Here is a 21,134-nt window from a genome sequence, read left to right as displayed (position 1 = left end):
TATGGTATGAATTATGTCAAACTCCCACAATTTTCCTCTACATTTTTCAGACTCTTGGGTAATGTTACAAATAGTTGCAAATAGTTGCATTAAAAAGTTAGTAGTTTCCTTTGGTATAGAATTTTTTAACTTTTTATCTTAATAGTGGTAATTATTGTAAAGCCAGTATGTTATATGTTTAAATTTTGTTACTGTGTTTCAACAGAAGCACCTGGATTTAGCAATACATCACTGATTATTCTTCACCAGCTAGAAGACAAGATGAAAGCCCATTCTTTCCTTATGGACTTTATTCACCAAGTAAGCATCCTAGTTGCTGTGAACAGGGATGGCCAGGATACCTGGCTTTACTGTGTCTTTTGTCAGCTCTCTCTAGGACAGTGGGAGATCCTTTCTCATTCTGAGGTGTTTCGTGGGGTGGGACATGACAAGTGCTTTCCATTTTCTTTGCTGACTTAAAAGTAAGTAAGTCCTGGGCTGGTGGGGAGGGGGAGCTATTCAAGTATAAAAGCTGCATGGAAAACAGGCTAAAAAGAAGAAAAACAGTGTATTTTCACAGAAATGTTTCACCTTTTTTTTTTTTTAACATTCTATGATATCCTGTGTGCTTTTATGTAAACTTAGGTTTTCATGAATTGACTTTGTATTGAGAAGATATTGAAGAATATTAAGGCGATGACAGATTTTGATATATGGGTTTATAATTTTGAAGTGCGATTAGAATCAATTCCTTTTTTTAAGTTTGTGTGTTTTTGGTTTTTTTTAATGGAGTATCCCCATTTATATTGGGCCTAAAATTAGAACATGTTTTGGCTGCTAGACCGAATTGTTACACAGAATCCCCCATCTCTGCCTCATTGATCAATAGTGGCTCTCAGGCATATTATTTATCAAATGAATGCATTTCATCCCGCTTTTGTTTGCTCTTTCCAGAATCGATAATGCCTTCCTATTAACATTCTGATGCTGTCTATTAGAACTTTCTGTGGTGATGGGAATGTTCTATATCTGTGTTATTCAGTAGCCACTAGTCACAGGCAGCTGCTGAGCACTTAGAATGTGGCTGGTATGACTGAGGAACTATGTTTGTTTTTAATTAACTTAAATTTAAATCATCACCTTGGTGGATAGTGGCTACCTTATCGGACAGTGCAATTCTAGATGATTCCAGAAATACCTTGATTGTTCTTAATTCCACATTCTGCTTCAGTTGTAATGTATGGTTTGGCTCTTAACTACTTTTATTATCTTGGCAAGGGCACTCCAATCATTCAAGTCTCTGTCCTTTTTTTTTTTTTTTTAAGTGGTTTAGGTAGACTACAGAATAATGGGGGGAAAACACAACGTTTTCTTGGATGTAATTGTTTATTTAGTCAAGTGTATCAGTTAACTATTAATACCTAACAAACCACCCCAAAATGTGGTAGATTAAAACATTTCTTTTGGGTACCGGGATGGTTTTTCTGTGGCTTTCAGCTGGGACCACTCCTTGAATTGCATTTAAGGTAGGCTGAGCTGGAAGGTCCCCAGGCTTCTCTTGCCTCACATTTGATGTAAGGCTGTCAGCTGGGCCACATGGTTCTTCTCCTCCACTTAGTCTCTAATCCTCCTGTAAGCTGGACTGGCTTCCTGTGGTCTCAAGGCAGCCCTTCATGGGGATGAACTTAGAAGCTATAGTCTTTCTCAGGTCTTACCTTAGATAGATGTCACAAAATGTTACTTCCACCAGGGTGACATTGGTCAGAGCAAGTCACCAGACCAGCCCAGATGAAAAGAATTAAGAAATGGATTCTACCTCTTGATGGGAGGAGTGCCAAAGTCAAGTTGCAGGAGGGTGTGCATACCGGAATGGAAGGGGTTCATGCCTTAGTATGCCACACCAAGGACACACTAATTTATCAGAGGGTGAGAGAGCCATTAATGTAAATAATTATATAACCAGATTCTTGTATCTAAGGAAGTATTTTTTTTTTAAAGATTTTATTTATTTGTCAGAGAGAGAGCACAAGCAGGCAGAAGGAGAGGCAGGCTCCCCGCTCAGCAAGGAGCCTGATGCGGGACTCGATCCCAGTACCCTAGGATCATGACCTGAGCTGAAGGCAGACGCTTAACTGACTGAGCCACCCAGGTGTCCCTAAGGAAATACTTTTTTTTTTTTAAGATTTTATTTATTGATTGATTGACTTGACAGAGAGAGAGAGAGACAGCTAGCGAGAGAGGGAGCACAAGCAGGGGGAGTGGGAGAGGAAGAAGCAGGCTCCTAGCAGAGCAGGGAGCCTGATGTGGGGCTTGATCCCAGGACCCTGGGATCACGCCCTGAGCCGAAGGCAGACGCTTAACAACTGAGCCACCCAGGCGCCCCATAAGGACATACTTCTGAATATGAGGCTCTCCTCCTCAAGCCAGATTTGGTGCCAACAAGTCATATCTCTTGCTAAAGGGGTGAGAATTAATATGGCCTCAGGACAGTAGCTTTACCTCTAGTTTTCTGGCAGTGAGGGAAGCGTGTGTCCTCACACATAGTACGGAGAAGCTTAGAAGCAGGGAGTTACTGTGCTCCTCTTTGTTATGTGGCTCGAGTGATGTTAATATGTAGACATCACTTCATTGACAGTGCTACTTCCCTGAGGTGAGTAAAAGCAGGCAAGCAGAATTCCCTCATGTAAAAACTACATTTACAGTATTTGTGAGGGAACCAGCAATAGAATTCAAATCAGAAAAGACAATGCAACTCTTATTTTAAAATAACCAGGTGAGGGGCGCCTGGGTGGCACAGCGGTTAAGCGTCTGCCTTCGGCTCAGGGCGTGATCCCGGCGTTCTGGGATCAAGCCCCACATCAGGCTCTTCTGCTATGAGCCTGCTTCTTCCTCTCCCACTCCCCCTGCTTGTGTTCCCTCTCTCGCTGGCTGTCTCTCTCTCTGCCGAATAAATAAATAAAATCTTAAAAAATAAATAAAAATAAAAAATTAAAAAATAAAAATAAAAAAAAATAAAATAACCAGGTGAACAGGTTGAATAAATTAAGACAGATTGATTCAGTGACCTATTCCATGGTCATTAAAAATGAGTAAAAAAAAAATGAGTATCTAAATGTGTTGTGAAAAAGTAAGATGCTATCAAAACAAGGTACAGAACAATATATATAGTGTGACTCCTTTGTGTTTAAAAAAAAAATGTCTGCTAGCATATGAATGCCACAAAAGCATATAAAGATAGCAGGGAAATTTAACTGCAGCTCCAGTAGGGAATGGGCTGGGGACTTTTACCTGTCCATACTATTAAGTTTTCTAACCATGTGCAAGCCAGGCTTTCCGTTTTTGCCATGGACAGTATGGTGGAGAGATTTCTAGAATGGTGACCTACCACAATCTTGGTCAGTGCTCCCTTTTTCTTGTGTTCTGTGAAGGAAAACCAGGACTCTTTTCAGACTGCCCTAGCTAAGTAGCCTGGATTGTAGCTCTCAGAGTAGTGAAAGGTTGTAACTAATACCCCAAAACAGGCAGCTAGCACTGGGAAAGCCCGTGTGTTTTTTCCCACAATTTTCCAAGGTTCTTTTTTTCTAGGGTGTTGCTTTATCATCAAAGGAATTAAGAAAGCAGACCTTGCACTTGAGCAGACAAGAATCACACCTGTCTTTTGCAAAGGTAGCATGTACCTTGAGCTTTAGGAGTGTCACAGAGGTCTAGCCCCCTCTGTTCGAGGACTGTTTAAACACTGAGCGGATGCCCCCTCTACACCCCCATGCCAGCATTAGTCAGGGCTGGCTGTGGGCTTAGTGCCTGAGTCACTCCTGTAGGCTGCTGGGCATAGGCCTTCAGATCCTGCCTTCTTGCACATCCCAGTTCAGTCTTCCCCTTCACAGAAGCCTCTTTGTACCCCCAACTCACTGCTGGTTGCAGTTTTACAAAGTAGAATTCATCAGGTTTAAGTCCTCCTGCTCTAACTACAGATTGACACATGGATCATGAGTCTAGACCCTCACTGCATATAGGGCCCCTTGGGGGTCTGGCTTAAGGAAAGACGACTTTAACGGGACCAGTGTGAGTGAAATAATGCCAGGAGTCTGACAGTGTTCCAGTTCTCTTTGCAACATGGGTAATCAAAGGCGGCAGACCAAGTTCACCTGAGGGTTCTGCGTCCACATGATGCCAGGCAAGCCCTGCACTGTTGGTTGAGCCTTAAGGGAGTGGCGTATTGGGGAGAGATGCCTTTGTTAAATGTTCTGTATTGTTCAGTTTCATGGGTCAGAGCTTCACACCCTCTTGCCTGGCTTTGCTGTTCATTTGGGATAGTAGAGGATGTTCCTGAGAGCCTTGTGGTCCGACCTACGGTATTATCCTTCATTCCGGCCCCAGCTTATCAGACCCACACTCTCTTGTGGTTGTATTCTCTGAAGGAAGGGTTCACGTGTGCTGTCCTTTTAGTTGATAGTCTTTATCTATGTAATTGCTATAGAGTCTCAGAAGTCAGGGTGCAGCTCTTCTTTGAGCAGTTTAACAAGTGAATTCAGCAGCAAAGTGGCAAGAAATGGTTCTCCAGCCAAGAGAGGTCTTGTTCATCCTCTTACTGTCCAGATTCTCTGCTCACAATGGTAGTCAGCAGCACCCTGGGCACACAGCATTTTCATGTCAGGTCGCAGTGTAGAAACAATCTTCTCGGGGCACCTGGGTGGCTCAGTCAGTTAAGCGTCTCCCTTTGTTCACGTCATGATCCCAGATTCCTGGGATCGAGCCCCACGTCGGGCTGTCCGCTCGGCAGGGAAGCCTGCTTCTCCTTCTCCCTCTGCCTGCCACTCCCCCTGCTTGTGTTCTCTCTCTTTCTGTTAGATAAATAAGTAAAATCCTTAAAAAAAAAAGAAAAAAAAGAAAAAATCTCTTCTCATTTAGAAAAAATGAAAGTGTTTTTGTACAGAGAAAAAGGAAAAAGACCCATGAATCATCTTTTATCTTTTGTTTTTAATTGGCTGATGTTGCAATTTTTGTTCTTGACATGCACTTATAAATCAGACTTCCAAGACACAAGTTGTTTTGGCTCTTCACTATGGTTACTTCTTGTTCCTCCTATCTTGACTGCTGATGTTCCTCAATGATTGTGATGTCTATTGTATGGGAAGCAGCCTTCCCCTGTGGCTTTCCATTTACAGACTGTAGGGCTATCTTTATACTTAAAAAAAAAAGAAGAAGAAGAAGAAAGGAGAAGATTGTGACTAAACTCAGGGGGGATTTACAGAAAACCATTTTAGCCCATTTAGCAAAATGTAGATTCCTCATTGTTTTCTTAAGCTCATTGTGATAAAATAAATCTAATTCAGAAAAAAAAGTTTTCTAACCATGTGTGTTTTTCGCCCATGTCAGTAGAACTTCTCTGGGGATGTGGGGCATTATTTTTGTTTTCTGTGTACTTTAAGATAAACCTCAACATACAAAAATGAAGTCACTCAGTAATAAAATGTGGAAGAGTGTTCAGTATTTAGATGTGTCTCTTGGCTTCTTCCTAGTAGGGATGTTAACACTTTATCAGATGAGAAAGCTTAGAAGAACTCCCAGAACCTAGTGGTAACACATCAGAAATGGGCATCAGGCAGATCAGAGGTAGTACTGCAAAGGATTAAAGACTGTCCCACCCTTCCCATGGCTTTAAGGTTCTGGAAATTAGTCGCTGAAGATGGAGACTGCTGAGTGTCTAGTTCACAAAGATCTAGAATCTTGGGGAGTTAGAAACGAGCAATTTTTTGCTTCTGATAACCATAAATAATGAGAAACAAGATAGAGTAGTGGAATGACCCTAATCTCAGATGAGGAACATCTATACTCTCTTACAGGTGCTAATGGCTCTGGCTGAAAAAGAGAGAGAGAGAGTGTGTGTGTGTGTGTGTTTAAAAGAGTGGAAAGGAGAAGATAGCCGAGGTACTTTCTTGGGGACAGCTAAGGCCAATGGCTCTGTACCCATTGTGCTTCTGGTGGAGATAAGCCTGCATTATTTCGTGTGTTGCTGTAAATGCTTTCTAAGAACGTGTGTTTGTATTTTCACCAGGTTGGCTTATTTGGACGTCTTGGCACTTTTGCAGTAAGAGGGATGCCTATGGCAACTCGACTGTTGCTCTGTGAGCATGCCGAAAAGTTATCAGCTGCCATTGTCCTCAAGAACTACCACTCAAGGCTCTCTGACCTGGTGAACACAGCAATAATGATTGCTTTAAACAAGAGGGACTGTGAAATCCCATCCAACCTGACTCCCGCGGACGTCTTTTTTAGAGAAGTAAGAGGAGTTCTTTTGCCTTTAATGCGGCTTCATAGAGCTATGCCATTTGCTGATTATGCCTCGAACAGGGAAAAGATTGAGGACAAAAAAAAAATCTCATTGAAATTTAAATAGGACTCCGTATTTATTTATCACATTCCCTATAAATTAGAGCTTGCAAAATTGACTAAGTCTTTTCTACTGTCTGCTGGATGTTTTCCTTTTGCCTCTCCAAATCCACTTTTGACATTGCCCCAGATGGCATCTCGTCAGTGGGTTCCTTTGCCCTCCTGTTGTCTTTGATAACAGTGAGGCACTGTCAAGTCGGGAGTGGTTATCTATTATTATTTGTTCTGTTATTCCCCCAGCTTCATTCCTTCCCTGCTTCCACTGCAGTTTGCTGTGCCTTCTCTCAGAGACTGCGGCTTTTCACTGGCTGCTCTCCATGTTTCCAGTAACTGCTTCCACCCCGTGCCCGTTCACGCCTGGATTTAATAGTGGCTCCCCTGTTGCTAGCCCTGGATGCTGCGCCTTCCTCGGTAGATCCCCTGATCCTTGCCAGCACCACCGTACACCGTCCCTTCACTGAACTCTGCTCAGCTACCTGCTATTATCCTACTATCTACCTTGCTTTTAAAATCAGGTTTATTTTCAAAGGGAAAGAAAAACCTGCTGTAAACTTCAGTGGGAGAAAAGATTAAGATGCTGACCAGCTGGTGGCAACTGACCATTGTGGTAATAGCCTGCAGCTCTTACTCTTGTGAGACTTCTTACAACCTTGTGAAGGGGCAGGGGAAATTTGACTCCCTCCCTGTAAAGATGGCGACAATAACTATTGTTAGCTCTTCCCCCAGCTCTGCAATTTGGAATTGTTTTTTTTACATTTGGGGAACGTTTAACTCTATTTGGTGAGTCTCATTTTTATTTCCTTCCTTCTACAGTCTAGCTATAATCTAGCATCTAACAGGCCATGCCAAGAAGTCTTTTTTTCTTCTTAATACAGTTGACCCTCGAACAACATGCTAGCCCTTGCACAGTGGAAAATCTTTGTGTAACTTCTGACTCTCCAAAAAGTAAACTACTAATAGCTTACTCTTGACCAGAAGCCTTACCAATAGTCGAATTAACACACATTTTGTATGTTGTATATATTACATACGGTATTCTTATAGTAAAGTAAAGGAAATGTTAAAATTTACATAAGGAAGAGAAAATAAATTCACAGTACTGAATTCACAGTGCTGTACTGTGTTTATCGAAAAAAATCTGTGCATCAGTGGACCCATGCAGTTTAAACCTGTGTTGTTTAAGGGTCAGCTGTGTTTCATGTGCTGTAACCTAAAAACAATTTAGGACCCTGAACTATGTTCAGTTTTTTTGTTTTTTTTTAAAGATTTTATTTATTTATTTGACAGAGATAGAGACAGCCAGCGAGAGAGGGAACACAAGCAGGGGGAGTGGGAGAGGAAGAAGCAGGCTCATAGCGGAGGAGCCTGATGTGGGGCTGATCCCATAACGCTGGGATCATGCCCTGAGCCGAAGGCAGACGCTTAACCGCCGTGCCACCCAGGCGCCCCTATATTCAGGTTTTTTGTTGATTCCATAAATGTATTTAGTTCTAAGAATGCCTTGTTTTTATATATTTGGGTTATTTTCTAAGGAATGTATGGCAAAGCACTTTTTTGTTTTATTTTGTTTTTTTAATTTAGGAAATATGCCCAAAATCTGAATGAAAGAAGAACAGTTTACCTCAAATTTCATGATTTAACCAATCTGAAAGGAATCTATGCAAAGCCCCTACTCCCCCACCCCCAGCCAAGCTTACAGACAAAACTCACAGGTGTCTGCACTTGGCCCCAACTCTTTGTTTTTTAGGAAGGGGAGGAAAGTGATGGTGTCAGAAATAGAAGTGGGCAAAGAAGGGCTACAGAGGAGAAGGTCACTTACATGTTGGATAAGAGTACTATTGGGGAGGGAGAGGTTAGAGATATCTGATGCCAGAGCTTGTCTGAAGAGGTGAGGTCTATCCCTAAAACCCTGCAGGAGAACTATCCACGTTAACTTTTGGGAGTGTCAGGTGTTGGGGTCAGTCCAGGTAAAGGTGAAAAGGTCTTGGGATTCTGGGGAGATGGGAATAGTGAAGAATGCATCCTTAGGTTCTAAGTCAGTGAAGTACATGGTGGAGGGTAGAATCGTGGGGAGAAGGGTGTATGGATTGGGGACAATGGGGTGGATAGGTGATGACTACCTCCTGGATAATTCTGAGATTTTGAACAAGTCTGTAAGAACCATCTAGCTTTTTGACTGGAAGGATTGGAGTACTGTAAGGAGAGTTAGTAGGTTTCGATATATTTGAGAAAAGGAATTTGGAAGTGAGGGGCTGTAAGCCTCTCAAGGCCTCAGGTTTGAGAGGCTGTTGGGGTTTGAAGGGAAGATGGTAGGGTCCTTAAAGTATATAGATTCCTTTCACAATCAAACTGTTGTAACTTTTGTGTTCTTTTTTGATCTTCGTTCATATATAATATTACATGGCAAAGCAAATATTTAAAAAAAGTTATTAACAAATTATTTGAAAGAATTGAATAAGAGTCTGGTTCCTTTTTCTGCATCTGGATCAAAGTGGAAAGCATACTAGGTAATTCAGTATACCTGCATTTTCTAGTTAACTGGGAAAAAAAAGATCTGGAAATTAATCAGCTGGATACATAATTCATGAGTAGTACCTTAGGAATATGATAGAACAAAACCCAAAATGTGATCGGTTCTTCAAAAGAACGCTCCATATGGAAAATGGTAACGTTAAAGACTATTTACATCACCTTTTATCTTAATTCCTCATGGCGTTTACTGGTCTTAAGTTTCCTTTGAGGTATAGTTCTGAATCCTAGGGTTCCATAGAGTTAACTGTTTAAGGGACTGACTATTGGGTCAGCATACAAATAGCATTTGAAACCACTGAGTATGTAACTCATGTGGTGAAGGTGTTTAGCAAGTGTTTTGACATTTTATTTGCTTTTATGTATATATACATTTTTTTTTTTTTTTTTTTTTTTTTAGATTTTATTTGACAGAGAGAGAGAGAGCACAAGCAGGGGGAGTGGCAGAGGGAGAGGAAGAAGCAGGATCCCAGCGGAGGAGCCCGATACGGGGCTCGATCCCAGGACTATGGGATCATGCCCTGAGCCAAAGGCAGACGCTTAACGACTGAGCCACTCAGGCGCCCCACTTTCTACTTACTTTTAAATTTATTTTTACCATCAGCTATTTTATTATGGCTAATGAGCCGAGAGTATTCCTTGATGAGAAAAACCCCTTGAGTAGATTCTGGGCAGTTGTAATTATTACGCATCACCATAATTTTTGTTGTAAGTATTGCCTTCTCGGTGCTTCCCCAGGTGTCCCAGGTAGACACTGTCTGTGAGTGCCTACTAGAGCACGAGGAGCAGGTCTTAAAGGATACATCGTTGGAATCCGTTGAATGGGCTGAGGTGGTCATCAATGTGAACAGTATTCTCAAGGTACAAAACTGTGGTGAAGATTTCAGCAAATCAAAGACCAGAGTGTGGCTAGAAGAGAAAGTGGTTTCCATATTCCTACTCTGTATTGCCAATAATTTATAAGTGTTTAGCATTTAATTCCAAAAATTTAGAAAAATTCCAGTCATTTTATTAATCAGCCAAACATTTTGAATGTTTGCCTTGTGTGTATTAAGTTTCTATGATCCTGAGTTCTGTTTGGTAAAATAAATCTTTTATTTGAAGAAGGATATATATATATCATTGAAGATGTATTAATGGTATACTAGCTGTCTAAGTAAACCACCCAGAAGCTTGCTGTTTATATTACTGATTAAAATATTCATTCCATTTAATCTTAGCTAATGGACTTTATAGCAGTGGTTTTCCTACTTTGGTTACTACAGTTTTCCAAAATTGAAGTTAAATTTCAAATGCAGAAAGAACCAAAAAGTAATTCTTCAGACCTGTGCTGAGTATTTTTTTAGTATTAATAGACTAATTAATGTTTCAGATTACCTTTAAAAATACTGGGATTCATCGCTTTCTGCACGTGCTAACACATTTTTTTCCAGGACATGCTACAAGCTGCTAGTCATTATCGACAAAATAGAAACTCCTTGTATCGGAGAGAAGACCCAGTAGAACAAGAACCTGAATATGTTCCTTGGACAGGTGAGATTGCAATCTCTGAGCCCAAATATACTGATTTATTATTAGCAGCCATTCAAAATAAATTCCTAATGACCCATTTTTGGAAGCTGTATTACTCCATTAGTGTAGGTTTAAAAGTGAAATGAAAAATAAGGGCCATCTCCAGAATGAGCAATTCTTGTGAAAATTGCTTTATTCCCTTGAATAATTTATAGATCTCTCTATAACATATTTCACTAGTACTTATTATGTGTCCAGTAGATTTTGTTTATTTTTTAAGTAATCGCCACCCCAACGACAGGCTGGAACTTATGACCCCAGGGTCAAGAGTCTCATGCTGTAGTGACTGAGCCAGCCAGGTGCCCTGTGTCTACTAGATTTTAGGGCATGTAGTTATTCAAAGAATCAGGTCCTGGCTCTGGAGGTGTTGACTGTATTTAGTGTTGATTTAATACAAAAAAGTAAGTGGAGCAGCATTAAAGGGATTTAGAAGGAAGAAGGATCATGTTTACCTGGCTTTGTTGAGGAAGTCTCCCATAGAGAAGATGGGACTTGAGCAGGAGAGAGAGGTATCAGCTGAAACCCTATTTGATCGATTTTTCCAGCAGCAGTGAGGTAGTAGTTTTTAGGCAGTTGGTCTTTCCCTTAGCCAGGATAGAACCCTTATTTACCGTAATACTTTGTGTGATTTCACAGCCACGAGTGGTCCGTCAGGCATCCGAACAGTCATAGAACGCCAGCATGGGATTGTCCTGAAAGTGGTTTATCCTCAGGCAGACAGCAACCTCCGAAACATTCTGACAGAGCAGCTGGTAGCACTGATTGATTGCTTCCTGGATGGTTACGTTTCCCAGCTGAAGTCTCTGGACCGATCTGGTGATCAAGAAAGATACAACAGTCTGGAAATGGAATACCTACAGAAAAGATCAGATCTCTTATCTCCGCTTCGTAAGTACATGGTATTTAGGAAGGGCCATGGGTCTTTGAATTTGCAGAACGGATGAAGGAGTCAGATCATTAATGCCGCATATTCAGTGTACTCTCATTCATCCAACCGTAACCAAGAACTTAAAGCATGTATGTACAGCTTTCTGGGTTCATTTGTTCAACCTTGTTTTCAAAACTTCCCAGGTAAGAGTACCATGCTGAAGAGGATTTGAAAATGAATAAATTAGCGACAAATGGAGACTGCCCTCCAAGAGCTTGTCATCTGAGACCTTGACACGAATAACTAGTCTGCCCAGTGGAGCACAATGAGGGCTGGGAGAGTGTGACTGTGTTCAGCAAAGGACAGGTTCTTTTCATAGCTAGGATGAGGAGGCGGGGCTTGTACACATAGGAAGGGAACCTCATAGGTAGCAGGAACAAGCAGTGGATTAAATTTGCCTCTTTAATGTGTGTGGATTATGAAACTAATGTCAATAACTGGAAAGGTTTCTATTCCATCTATTATTTTTTGGGTATAGTATGAGTTAAAGGTAAAATTTCAAGTAATATTTTTTATCACATATTAAGTTTTCACTAACAGGATTTTTTTTTTCCATCTGTTCTCATTTTTACAGTCACACTAGGCCAGTACCCGTGGGCTGCTTCATTAGCAGAAAAGTACTGTGACTTTGATATCTTAGTACAGATGTGTGAGCAGACTGACAACCAGACCAGACTGCAGCGCTACATGACCCAATTTGCAGATCAGGTAATGAACGTTGGGGCCGTAGATGGTAGATCTGTAGTAAGGTTTGACCATTTCAAATCTTACCTTGGTTTTTAGGAAGATGATGTACGATCTTTTTGCAGTTAACTTAGACACTAATTTGTGCATTATGTTTCTTTGTAAATTGGCAGACGATTCCAAATATTATTGAAAGATTCTTTGACCTTTGAAGAATGTGTTAAAACATTCATTTCTATTCTGCTATTTCCAGTTAGAATTTAAAGTACTTAGGTAGACGAATATTAGGAGAGTTTTAAAACTTTGAGAAAAGATCTTGGGAGCAGAGGATGCTGCAGCTTTCGGAGAGCTCAGCTTTCCATACACCGAAGATTCTGCTCTCCTTGGTTGACATCATGTATACTTTTTTTAAAAAGTTCTCATTATGACACTCTGTACATGAATTTTAGTTGCTTCTTAAAGCCACTTTATTCAGTCAGTTGATCTTCCTGTAAAAACTGATTTTTTTCCTACTATAAAAGAGACATTGTATAAAATTCAGAAAACCTCTATAAACCAGAAAATTTTAAAAGTCACTCACAATTTCACCACCCAGAGAACCCTTTTTAACATTTGGTTTATATTGTTCTAGTCTTTTCACTCAACTATTATAGACAAACATGTTTTGCCAATTGCTTATTTCTCTTAATACATCACAAATATTTGTCCTTATCATTAAGTATTTCACAACAATGTTTTGATGGTGTTATGGTATATCATGAACTGGGTATAACTTACCTTATTTGACCAGGGCCTGATTGTTGGACATGGCGTATTTAGTATTTCACAGTAGTGCTAAAGTAAATACTTCTGCGCCCATCATGATTTTTATTCTTTTTTGTGGATTCTAGTCCTTTGTTGACATTTTCCATCCATTTTTGCATTCTTTTAATTTCTTAAATGTGTTTACTAGTTATTTAAAAATCCTTATGTGCTACCTCCAAAATCTGATCATTCTCTCGTCTTGTTTTGTTGTCTACTTACTAGTCATATTTTTCTGCTTTTTAGGTCTTGTAATTTTTTTGTTTTATTTTAGATATTGTGTATAAAGGAACCGTAAAGATGGAAATGAATTTATTTTTTCCTGGAGAGGCAGATAGGGTGAGAGGCAGGTCACTCAGTTCATCAAGAATAGAGGTGGGCCAAGGCTTGGTTACAGCTTTTGTTACATTCATTTCTGGTTTTGAAGTGTTGTGGGACTGGTGTGTTCATTGCAGAATTCCCTCTTTAGTGGAAACATCTCTTACATACTGTGTGACTGTAGGACATTTTAGTCTTCTTTCCACACTAGCCTTCCATACTACCCCAGCATTCAGCAAACATCTGGTGGGAAAAACCAGCTAGGCATTGAGGGCCTCTCTAGGTTCCTATTTATCATGCCAGCCTGCATGGCCTTCTGGTACAGAATTCAACCCTTGAGACTCTTTCATTCTGCACTGTCACATAGAACTTTCTGTGAGATTGGAGATCTTGCTCATATATTCTAAGATAGGACATAGGGCCATTGAGCACTTGAAATGTGGCTAGTGTGGCTGAGAAACTGAATTTTAAAATTTTAATTAAGTTTAAACAGCTACATGTAGCTAATAGATACCACACCACACCATGCACATCTAAGGTTTACATGGTCTTGAGCAAGATCCCCTTTCTGAATCTGAATTCCTCATCTATTAAATGAGGTAACTAAGGTTTTTTTAGGACCCTACATATAGAAAATAAGTGTTTAAAGATTTCTGTTCTGCAATCTAAGACCTTTGAAAAAAATTAGTATTTTATTATCAGAAATGTACTTTTTAAATTTGTATTACTGAATATTATTGGATTCTTTGCCCTGTTATTTGTAGAATTTTTCAGACTTTCTCTTCCGTTGGTATCTGGAGAAAGGAAAGCGAGGCAAATTACTATCTCAGCCCATTTCTCAGCATGGAGAGTTGGCAAATTTTTTGCAGGCTCATGAACATCTCAGCTGGTTACATGAAATTAACAGCCAAGAATTAGAAAAGGTAAGAAGGATTGAGTGACTTGAAGCAGATTTAGGCAGGTTTTTATTTGTTTAGTTTAGTGGTGAAAGTACTGTTTAGAGATTATTTTAAATATGTATCTCCTATTCTGACATAATTTGAATAAAGTGTTTTGGTTTTTTTTTTTTTTTTTTAAAGATTTATTTATTTATTTATTTATTTGAGGGAGACAACCAGCGAGAGAGGGCACACAAGCAGGGGGAGTGGGAGAGGAAGAAGCAGGCTCCTACTGGAGGAGCCTGCTGTGGGACTCAATCCCGGAACACCAGGATCACGCCCTGAGCCAAAGGCAGACGCTTAATGACTGCGCCACCCAGGCGCCCCTGAATAAAGTGTTTTTTTAATTTATGATGGCATTGCCATTACTTTTAATGTCTTGGTAAAAAAAGGTACCTTTTGTAGTTTGACTACTATTACAGTAAAGTAAAGTAAAGTAAAGCACAAAAATTTTATTAATGTGTAAATAAGTCGATAGCCTTTTTTTGTAATGAGTATTTTCTTAAAATAAAAATGTTCAAATTATGAGTAAAAACAGTACACGAAATAATTTTAAAGTTTGTTCTTGACAAGTTGTTGAAGTAAATATATAATTGTTACAGAACAGATGTTTTATACATGTTTCTTTTCCCAATAATTAGTGTGGCTGGTTGATATGTTATTGAGTAATTACTCTCGGTATATAGTACCAGTCAGTTTCAGGTTTGCTGGTATTGACCTGATCTTTCATTGGTATCAGTTAAGGGGGAAGCAATTTTGGGTTGTACTTAACTTTTATTTCAACTTGAATTAGTACTCAGGATCTTACCATTTTTCATATTTTGTTTATTGTAGGCCCATGCAACACTTCTGGGTTTGGCAAACATGGAAACTCATTACTTTGCAAAGAAAAAAACCCTTCTTGGTTTGAGTAAATTGGCCGCATTGGCTTCAGACTTTTCAGAAGGCATACTGCAAGAAAAAATTGAAGGTAAAAGAAAAGATTTGAACATCGATCATGCTATCAATGAACTCAGTGCATTCCTATTATTATTTAATAGGGTTCATTAGACACAGGACCCGCCTCTCCATTAAGAGAAGTGATTTCAGTGTCATTAAACCCTTACTCAAGTACGTATTTTTGGGATTCTGTTTTTTAGAGAAAATTTGTATGTTAAATAAGAATTGTTAAGAAAGATGTTACGTGATTTGAAGAATGCTCTGAGTACACCCTTAGTGACTCATAGTCTAAGAACACAAAGAACTGCAAAGAAATCTGGACCTTTATTGTAGATAGTGGTAATTTTGAAGCTACTGGTTTCAGAATTCAAAACTTTTTGGTGTCATATCTGTATACAAGTATTTTATTATATTGTAGGTTGAGTAAATGATTGGATATATTGTTATTTTTGAGAACCAAGGGGAAGGGAGATGAAATCTAGAAGGAGGATGAGGAAGAACCCTGTACTGCATTTGAATTGGAGATATCAGATGGAATCATGATTGTTTAAACTTAAAGTATTTCTTGGCTCTGTTCACTGAAAAGGCCTAAAATCAGTGACACCCCAGTAGCATGAGTATACCTAGTCCTATACTTTGGCTTCTAACTACTATTTCTCAGTAAAAGGAAATGAGGGTTATTGAAGAAATGATCTTGGGAAGTCGTGTTTAGCCAGAAAGCAAGGTTAATGTAGAGATGTCAACACAACAGCCTCCACTGGCCAAGTTTGGGGATAGTTTGAACACCAAAAAGAATGATAGTAAAGCATTTTATTTCACCCATTTAAAAACGAAAAATCCATAAATCCACAGTGATACCCATAAGGGGAGGGGTCAGTGAAATGCTTCTTTATAAAAAAAGAGTACCAACTAATAAATGTAGAATAGGACTTGGGAAGTCATCTTGCAACCATGGTGACTAATTGGTCATCAAAGGATGCTAAAACCATTGAGTTGAGGGTTAGGGGAAGAAGATCGTTTCATGTTTTCAGAGTATTACTACACAGATCTAACAGATACCATCATCACCATCGTCACAGTGAGACAAACTCGCATGCTTCCTGGAGTGACGTAATGTGGCAGTGTAGAATACCAGCTGTGTTGCTTTCATGCTAGAAATGTTCAACCTGAGTCTGACCACAAGGGAATGAGTAGATATATCCTGTTTGTGGGGCGTTTTACAATATAATTGGCCCAGACTCTTCAAAATTTAGCAGTATGAAAGACAAAAAAAAAAAAAAAAAAAAAAAAAAAAGGCAAGAGGCTGTTTTAGATTAAAGTAGCCTGAGAGCCATGACAACCAAATGCAGTGTGAGATGCTTGATCAGCTCCTCAGTCACCCCCCAAATAACCAACTATGACAAACATTTTGGGGACGACTGGGGAAAAGTGAACATAATTAGTGTTAGATGACATTACTGTATTTGTGTTCAGTTTTTCAAAGTTGATAATGATACTGTGGTTGCATGCCCTTGTTCTTAGGAGGCATATGCTAAAGTATTTAGAAATGAAATGGCATGAAAGTCTTCAACTTCCATATAACTTAGGGAGGAAAGCAAATAGGTAGGTTGATAGGTAGATAAAGCAAAGATGGCAAAATGTTAATAGCAGGTAACTCTAGGTATACATTGTGCACTGTATTCTTTAAAACTTTCTGTAGGTTTGGAATTTTTCAAAATAAAAATTGGGGGGGATCTTAGCTATGTGGTCGGGGGTAAAGTATATGCAAGTGTAGGTGTTTGGTTGTAGGGCTTAGCCACAGAGTCCAGCCTCCGAGGTTTGGATTCTAATTACACTGCCATGATTTGTTTTCTTCAAGGAGTGGGAATAGTGGAATTTGGACGGAAATTGGAGAGATCTGGTTTCTGTTGTTTTCTCCAGCTACTAGCTTTGGTACCTTGGATACCCTCAGAGCCTCAGTTCCTTGGTTATAAAATAGGTAGTTGTAAGGATTAGAGATACTGTTCCTTGAAGAAAATGTCTTACATATATTAAGTACTTAATAAATCATAGGAATAGCATTTAACTTTTATTATTAAAATTATTTTTCACTCTTTAGGAGATTCTTCAGTCTTTTATTTTTAAGCACTATTAGTGCTTGTAGTTCTAGAGAAGGGTGTATATATTCTGCAAGGTTGGCTGATCGTCTGACATGGGAAGCCATATTTTAGCCTGGTCACCAGAGGTAGACCAAGTTAATCTAATCAAGGTTTTATTTCTTGCTCCCCCACCCACCAGAAATCCTTGGAACTCTGGTCATCATTTTGATTTGATCACTTCTTAACTTTCGCTTTCTTAACACAGTGGGAATGTTTTCAAGTGTCAGTAATTACCTACAGACTGTCATCAGTGTATCTGGTCATAGGGAGTAGATTTTTTAAAAATAACTTGCTTTTCTGGTTACATGAATAATTCCTTATGGAATTTTATAGATCACCAGGAAAAACACAACAAAAAAATAAATTGTCTATATAATCCCACTGCCTCAGAGATTACTACTGTTACTATTTTGTGTATCCTCCCATTCTGTTTTTCTGGGTATGGAAATTGCACAAAAATGATTTGATTGTTATAAAATAAGGATCGTGTGGATGATGTCAGTTTTTGAGCATATTTGTGCTTTGGTCACTGTACTTTGCTGTGACCGCTGTGTTTATGAGGCTGCATGCAGTTTCCGATCCTTTTCCCCTACAGCCCAGCATACTTTCCTGGGCAAAGCCTGGGAATGGGCTGCAGCCTGGGTAGCTTATGGCAGGTAAGCCTCACCCTGTCACCTCATCCTGTCGAGATTACCGTTGCTAGTTAGGTTTGGTGCATAAACTTCCAGGATTTGTTTTTCAGGGAATATACTCATGGTGGCTTTTAAATAGATTATTTCCCTTAGTGAAAGATTATATTAGAAACTGTGGTGGGAGTTACTGAGTTACCATAAAATGGGACTGGGTAACCCCCAATTTGAGGGACTTGTATCTCAGGAAATCGCCATCTGTTCTACAGCTCCTTCAGGCAGTAGGGTGTATTTTCACAGCTCTTCTCTCCCCTCCTATTTCGGGTGACTGTGATTGTTTATATGATATGAATCAAACCATGAATATGTTTTAACATCAGAAATCAAAAGTTAGCAGAATTAATAACATTTTAAGTTCACCAAGTAGTGATGAGATTACCTTTAGAGATACTCCCCCTTTTTTTTTTTAATTTAGATTTGTTTTATGATAGAGTGGAAGAGTTTACTCAGCTCCCTGCCTCTCATTTTGAATTCTAGAAATGGCTGAGCAGGAGCGCTTTCTACTGCACCAGGAGACCCTGCCTGAGCAGCTGCTGGCGGAGAAACAGCTAAGTCTCAGTGCGATGCCAGTGTTGACTGCCCCTCAGCTCATCAGCGTGCGTGCTTTTCCCATCCTTGTACCATTCCTTAGTCTCAAAACAGCATTGGTATTTCTCGAGTCAGATGGTACAGTTTCTATGGGTAGTCATCTCCCCACTTCCTGTGTTTCTGGCAACTTCCCCCTTCTGCTAGAATAAGTTGTTAGGAGCTGCTCGAGAGCAGGGTGCACATTAGCAGAACGCAGGGGATCAGCCTCTGCTTCCCTGTAGATCTTCACCTGTTCCTAGAGATGCTCACGCAGGTGACCGGAAGAAAGTACTTGTATTTTCCTTTCCAGAAGAGGACACATATGTACCATGAGGTATAGTTCAGGCTCTTCCATAAGAAAAATGGTTTAAGGAACTGGATTTACATAGCCTATAAGTACCGTCCTCACCCTTTTCCTCTGGGACATAACACATTCCTAAGGACATAGCTAGATTATGGGCTGCAACCTGGGTAGGATACTTTTGTCAAGTACACTTGTAGTCTTAATTCTGTTTCTCTCTTTGCCTTTCAAATGCAAGAGCAATGTAAGATCACTTTGAATTTGCTCTAATTTTATTAAAAAGATGACAATTCAAAAACTTCAGTATTTTAGCCATTACCAATAACAGATCTGCTATAACTGAGCTCACAACAACCTCTCCTTATATAGCATATTGCAAAGAATATGCTCAAAAGAATACTGAAGTAAAGGGGTGCCTGGGTGGCTCAGTCGTTGGGCGTCTGCCTTTGGCTCAGGGCGTGATCCCGGCGTTCTGGGATTGAGCCCCACATCGGGCTCCTCTGCTGGGAACCTGCTTCTTCCTCTCCCACTCCCCCTGCTTGTGTTCCCTCTCTCACTGGCTGTCTCTCTCTCTGTCAAATAAATAAATAAAATCTTTATAAAAAAAAAGAATACTGAAGTATGTATACTATCTTGAACCTAAGAATATAAATTTACTGACATCTTAAAAGTGTATAGACCAAGATATGCAAATTAATTACTGTTGGGTATAGGCACATTTTGAAAGCCAGTTTATTACGAGGATAGATGGAGTGTGGTTTCCAAAGATGATAGCTTTCTTACTATAAAATAAAAATACCTGTGACTTACTTGAAGGACAGAATGACATATTTCTCCATAAATTTCTCTAGTCTTGGTTATATAACTACTTAAAATAATCCTCAACCTTCTTTGAACTTGCCATAGCTGTATATCTGTGAAGAGAACAGAAGAGCTAATGAATATGATTTCAAGAAAGCTTTGGACTTGCTGGAATATATTGATGAGGTAAGTAAAATCCCTTGAGACGATCACAGGCACATACCACAATTTATAAATTTGGTTTTCTGTAGGACTGAATACATAGAAAAAGAGAAAATCAATTTAGCCAGTCGTGACAATGTGTTAATTTAGAAAGATTCTCTGGTTCAGCTATTCCTAACTCTTGGAATGTGTATAGCTCTTTAGAAAAGCTGTCAGGAGATTCCCTTTACTGATAATTCTCACACATTCCCAGATGTCTTTTTCTGTGAATGAATAAAAAACACCGCTTTTCAGAAACTTGAGGGTTTTTTTCTCTTTCATTTATTAAGTCATTATTAGTTCCTCAGTCTGATATATTGCTTTATCAATTTATTCTTCACAGTATTCACCCTAAGAGTTGTTTCTCAGCCTTTTGGAGGAGGGGGGAGATTAGAATGACAATTCTGTAGGTTAAATAGTTGGCCCTGCAATTGAAAGTAGTTTGGTAGATTTAAAAAATATAGTATATTGGCTTTTATGTTACCTTGTTTAAAATTTTAACCCTTTCAAGGTTCCTGATAGAATCAGATTATCACAGAATAATCAGAAACTAATTCTCAGTTATTAGGCTTATTTTTCTGAGTATTCATGTCTTAAAGGAAATCTTTTGAAATTATGAGTTAATCAATCATATTTATGCAGAATTAGTTAACATAACTCAAATTTAAGCATGTATTTTTTTTTAATCAAGACTTAAGGGTTTTTTTGTTTGTTTGTTTTACTATAAAGGAGGAAGATGTAAATATAAATGATCTAAAACTGGAAATCCTTTGCAAAGCTCTTCAGAGAGATAAGTAAGTTCTCATAGCATGAACCTAAGTATGGTTTGAGAAAAGGACTCTTTAGGAAGATTACAATATCATATACCAAATGGTTTTATAACCTAATTGTATTATAACATAATTATAAAAATTTTAGTGCATGCATTAGTAATCTGAATTTTTCATTCAGTAATTAAAGAAGAGTTTAAGGACTTAGGACCATTGGTATAATTAATCTCTGCTTTTGATTTTATTTATTTGAGCGAGAGAGAGCGGGGGTGGGGTGCAGAGGGAGAGGGGGAGAAAGAGAATCTCAAGCAAGCTCCATGCCCATTGTGGAACCCAACGTGGAGCTCAATCACGACCCTGAGATCATGACCGGAGCCAAAATCAGGAGTCGGACGCTTAACTGAGACACCCAGACACCCCTCTACTTTTGATTTTAAAATTTAGACTGTTTGCACAGAAATATATATGTTTCTGATTTTCACAGAAGTAGGGCCAGTTCTGCCAAATAAGAAGCTGTATTTTGTTTTAAATAAAGTTTATTAGAGTATCCGTACTCTCTCGTAAGTTACTGAGACCTCTTTTTTACAGT

The 21,134-nt window shown here is 39.2% G+C and overlaps 1 protein-coding gene across 2 annotated transcripts in view; it reads left to right on the top strand.

Moving 5' to 3' along the window:
• Window positions 1-21,134, top strand: part of NUP133 (nucleoporin 133) — a 58,439-nt gene that overhangs the window by 29,468 nt on the left and 7,837 nt on the right. For both annotated transcript variants that reach the window (XM_057308548.1, XM_026504221.4), the window contains exons 14-24: window positions 206-300; window positions 6,035-6,259; window positions 9,637-9,759; window positions 10,332-10,431; window positions 11,107-11,358; window positions 11,973-12,106; window positions 13,966-14,124; window positions 14,974-15,109; window positions 18,383-18,501; window positions 19,680-19,760; window positions 20,505-20,569. In XM_057308548.1, coding sequence (XP_057164531.1) covers window positions 206-300; window positions 6,035-6,259; window positions 9,637-9,759; window positions 10,332-10,431; window positions 11,107-11,358; window positions 11,973-12,106; window positions 13,966-14,124; window positions 14,974-15,109; window positions 18,383-18,501; window positions 19,680-19,760; window positions 20,505-20,569 — 1,489 coding nt within the window. The remainder of the gene's footprint in view (window positions 1-205; window positions 301-6,034; window positions 6,260-9,636; window positions 9,760-10,331; window positions 10,432-11,106; window positions 11,359-11,972; window positions 12,107-13,965; window positions 14,125-14,973; window positions 15,110-18,382; window positions 18,502-19,679; window positions 19,761-20,504; window positions 20,570-21,134) is intronic.

The sequence above is a fragment of the Ursus arctos genome, unplaced genomic scaffold (assembly GCF_023065955.2).
Source record: "Ursus arctos isolate Adak ecotype North America unplaced genomic scaffold, UrsArc2.0 scaffold_7, whole genome shotgun sequence".
Taxonomy (NCBI): domain Eukaryota; kingdom Metazoa; phylum Chordata; class Mammalia; order Carnivora; family Ursidae; genus Ursus; species Ursus arctos.
This window is presented reverse-complemented; position numbering and strand designations above follow the sequence as displayed.